This window comes from Acanthamoeba castellanii, assembly GCF_000313135.1.
Source record: "Acanthamoeba castellanii str. Neff unplaced genomic scaffold scf7180000084469, whole genome shotgun sequence".
In the NCBI taxonomy this organism is placed as follows: domain Eukaryota; phylum Discosea; order Longamoebia; family Acanthamoebidae; genus Acanthamoeba; species Acanthamoeba castellanii.
Window position 1 is genome coordinate 10,365 of NW_004457567.1, and position 3,427 is coordinate 13,791.

The following is a 3,427-nucleotide window of genomic DNA, read 5'->3' on the forward strand; positions in this document are numbered from 1 at the left end:
TTTGCAGACCGCACGGTGTATTGGCTACCACCAGAGTCTTTGGAGACCTCCACGACTGCAACCAGTACCACTCCCTCGACTCCCTCTCCCCTGGCTCCGTCGTCACCACCACCAAAGGTAAGCGCTCGAGCTCGACAGGCCACATGTGACATTGTAGGGATGACCTGACGCTGTCAACTTCCGCCATCACGATGCGTGCAGTCAAATCACCTGGAGAAGCCGATGAGTGCGTCGCTACGAACGCGATTGCGCGGGCGCCGGTCTGCTGCCCTTGCCTCTCCCTTCCGCTCGCCAATGAAGGTACTTTCCCGCTGGCCTCTTCCCAGTGTCAGCCAAGTGGTTGGTTGGCTCACTGTTGGCATGCCCGGTGTGTACACAGAGAAAAGAGCCGGAGAAGGATGAAGAAGGGGCAGAAGAAGGGGCCGCGGGGAGTACAACCACCTCGGCCGCGGGCCGTACGCCGACCAAGCAACCGCGCGTAGCGGTACCCAAGGTTCGCCTGCACCTGCAATTGACCAGCGCCAAAGGCATCGGCTGAACACAGATCTCGGCGTTGGTGCGGTTCAGTCCTTCGAAGAGGAGAAGCTGGAGCTGGAGCGGGCCATCAAGGCCAAGGAGGCAAAGCTCGAGGAGCTCCAGCGTAAGAAGCTTCTGGCTGAGCAGCAGTTTTCGAACGAGGTGCGTCTTTGGTCCCCTTATGTCATGAGTCCGAGATCTACGTGGCCTGATGCATGCGCGCCGACGCCCGACAGGAGGAGCGCGAGAAGGTGCGGCGGTTGATAGGCAAGTGGCGGGAGGTATGCCAGGAAGTGCTGGTGGAGTTGCACAAGCACCACGTCCAGGAGAAAGCCGACCTAACATTGGCCGAGCTAGTCGACTACCTCAAGATCGACCCCGCTGTCGTTCGCTTCTCTCCCACCGACGAAGTCTTCTACTGAAGCTCAAGCCTCTTAGATGGCATGCGCCTGTCGACTGCTCTGGAGCCGCTACACCTGCGGGTGCTGGCTGGATCTGTTGTGGCTAGGGGGGGGGAAAATAGAAGGGGCAGTGGTGTAGTGGTCAGCACCCTGTAATTCAGTCCCAGGAGCCCGAGTTCGATTCTTGGCTGCCCCCAATCATTTTCGCCGACAAGAAGCAACCCACAGTTGGCAACGTGACAAACACACAGAGCCTCTGCGTCTCTCAGGATAGAGCGGGGTGTAGGCCACGGGTGTTTTTTAACACGGAAAGGGCAGCTGGGAGAAGCGCTTCAGCTCTCCTCGGCCACGCCAGTTGGATTGGCTTTCGAAAGCGGGGTCTATACATGAAGAGAACAGAGAATGGAGGGGAGGATCACTGATCGACGGGAGAGGGAAGGAGGACTTGGAAGAACGGGTGGGCAGGAATGTCGGCCAGCGCGATTCGTTCGGCAGGGTCGCGCCGCAGCAGCCGCGCGATGAGGTCGCGCGCCTCGGGTCCAACGTGCTCGGGGAACTGAAGCGAGTGGCTGCACTCTTTGATCAGCTCGACAGTGGCTAGCTCCTCCGGCGCCTCGAAGGGCGGACGGCCGACAAGGAGCTCGTAGAGGATCACGCCGAGAGCCCACCTGTCGACGGCCTGGTCGTGCCTCTGGCCTGAAACGACCTCGGGCGCAAGGTAGTCCAGCGTGCCGCACATGGTGCGCCTGCGGTGGCCCCGGGCGTGCACGCTCGAGCCCCAATCCGCCAGCTTGACCTGATCGTCGGCGCTCAGGAGTATATTCTCCAGTTTCAGGTCGCGGTGAATCACGCCCTTGCTGTGGCAGTACTGCAGGGCGGAGACCAGCTGCAACAGGTACTGTGTGGTCGAACGAGACGGGGTAAAGATAAAACTGGGGAGCCCAAGGGCGGGAGAATAAGAGGCACGGGTACCTTTGCCGACTTGGCTTCGCTGAGTCGTTGTTCGGGTTGCTTCTTGAGGTACTTGTACAGCTCGCCATCGCGGGCGAACTCAAGGACGAGGTACACGAACCCGGCATCGACGAAGAACCCATAGAGCCTGCGGACCCTCGCATCAGTATGAAGATTGAAAGCCAGCAAGATGGGTTACACGCCGCACCGAAGGATGTTGGGATGCCTGTATAAGGTTTGAGGTGAGTGAGGTCTGGCTGCGGGAAGAGTGGAGATCCGAGAGGGCGTTGCGGTACCGTAAGTGAGATTGGATCTCAATCTCTCTTCGCACTTGCTTCTTGTTGTCGGACAGTTTGATCTTACGCTTGGAGAGCACCTTGAGGGCCACCACGAAGCCGGACTTCTTCTCCCTGGCCAGGTACACTTGACCTGCGCAACCAGGAAGAGTAATATAAGCAACAATCTGCTTTGTTGGAGCTCCGCCTGTGGGTTACGTACCGAATTTGCCCTGCCCTCTTTAGCGTGAAACGAACGATTGAGAATTTCGGGTGAGCGAAAGGAAGATATGATGGGATACATCGGAGTACGTACAGAGGGCGGCCTACTTCGAAATCAGTGACAGTCCACGCATGTTCAGGCGTGGATTGGCCTGAACTTGCTTGGGCGGCGGCCACCTTTGTCTGTGTCCTGGTCTTCGACGAGGTCACCTTCGACGTAGTCTTCGATGAAGTTGTCGCCTTCATCGACGACGAGGTAGTGGATGCTGCCTTCTTTTTCAGGGTTCCATCGGCCACCAGTGCCTTCTTCCGTGAATCGCCCGCTACATTCAATTTTGTCTGCACTCCCCTTCTTGTCGTAGCGGCGTTGGTTTTATCAGCCAGTGGCTTTCTCACGACGCCGGCTTTATGAGTCGTGACTTTTGACATCTTTCCAGAGCGATTAAGGTTGATTGGGGACGGGGACAGTGTCGCAAAACTCAACGCTGCCTCCATGCGTTTTGACTTTGGCGCCAACCACCCAACGACCAGTGCGGTATGCGTGGAATGATGTGCCGAATTTTCCCTGCTGATCAGTGTCGACACAACCAAATAACGCCGGCAACCTGTAGCTAATCTGAACGACAGAAGCGCAAGCTGATCTACGAGACATGGCATCGTTTCTGGCCTCTCCCCTTGCTGGCGTTGCCGCTGTCGTGAGTGCCTACGTGGCCTCGATCTTCGTCGTTGGTGGCTCCTTTGCTACCTTTGGCCTTGTTTTGGCGCTCTACGTGTACTACTACCTTGTTGGCTGGCACAAGAAGACCAATGTACGTTGTGGTGCTGATTCATTACAGCCAAAATTCAACAATCGAATTAATCTGCTCATCTTGTAACCGCAGGAGGTGAGCAGCTACGAGGTCGGTTCGGCTAAGTCTGGCGAGGGCGCTGTGAGGAGGAAGCTTGGCGTGCAGGAACTCGCCATTAGCCCCTACCCTGGCGTTACTACCCTCTACGAGAACTTCCAGTACGTTCTCATCGCATCCATTTTTCAATCCAATTTTAATGATGATCTTGCAGGCG

The 3,427-nt window shown here is 57.0% G+C and overlaps 3 protein-coding genes across 3 annotated transcripts; 2 read left to right on the forward strand and 1 right to left on the reverse strand.

Moving 5' to 3' along the window:
* Positions 1–398: 398 nt before the first annotated feature.
* Positions 399–938, forward strand: ACA1_027610 (uncharacterized protein; the record flags this gene model as incomplete). Its single annotated transcript, XM_004342449.1, has 3 exons — positions 399–455; positions 568–678; positions 753–938. 3 exons carry the CDS (start codon positions 399–401, stop codon positions 936–938), a joined length of 354 nt encoding a protein of 117 aa, XP_004342498.1.
* Positions 939–1,249: 311 nt separating this feature from the next.
* Positions 1,250–2,499, reverse strand: ACA1_027620 (aurora kinase A, putative; the record flags this gene model as incomplete). Its single annotated transcript, XM_004342450.1, has 6 exons — positions 1,250–1,297; positions 1,363–1,815; positions 1,890–2,016; positions 2,165–2,297; positions 2,367–2,383; positions 2,474–2,499. The coding sequence occupies 6 exons, from the start codon at positions 2,497–2,499 to the stop codon at positions 1,250–1,252; spliced, it is 804 nt and encodes a 267-aa protein (XP_004342499.1).
* Positions 2,500–3,015: 516 nt separating this feature from the next.
* On the forward strand, positions 3,016–3,369 carry ACA1_027630 (uncharacterized protein; the record flags this gene model as incomplete). The annotated part of the gene is made up of 2 exons (XM_004342451.1): positions 3,016–3,174; positions 3,247–3,369. Coding segments are annotated over 2 exons (282 nt in total), but the record flags the coding sequence as incomplete, so codon positions are not given.
* Between the last annotated feature and the right edge of the window lie 58 nt (positions 3,370–3,427).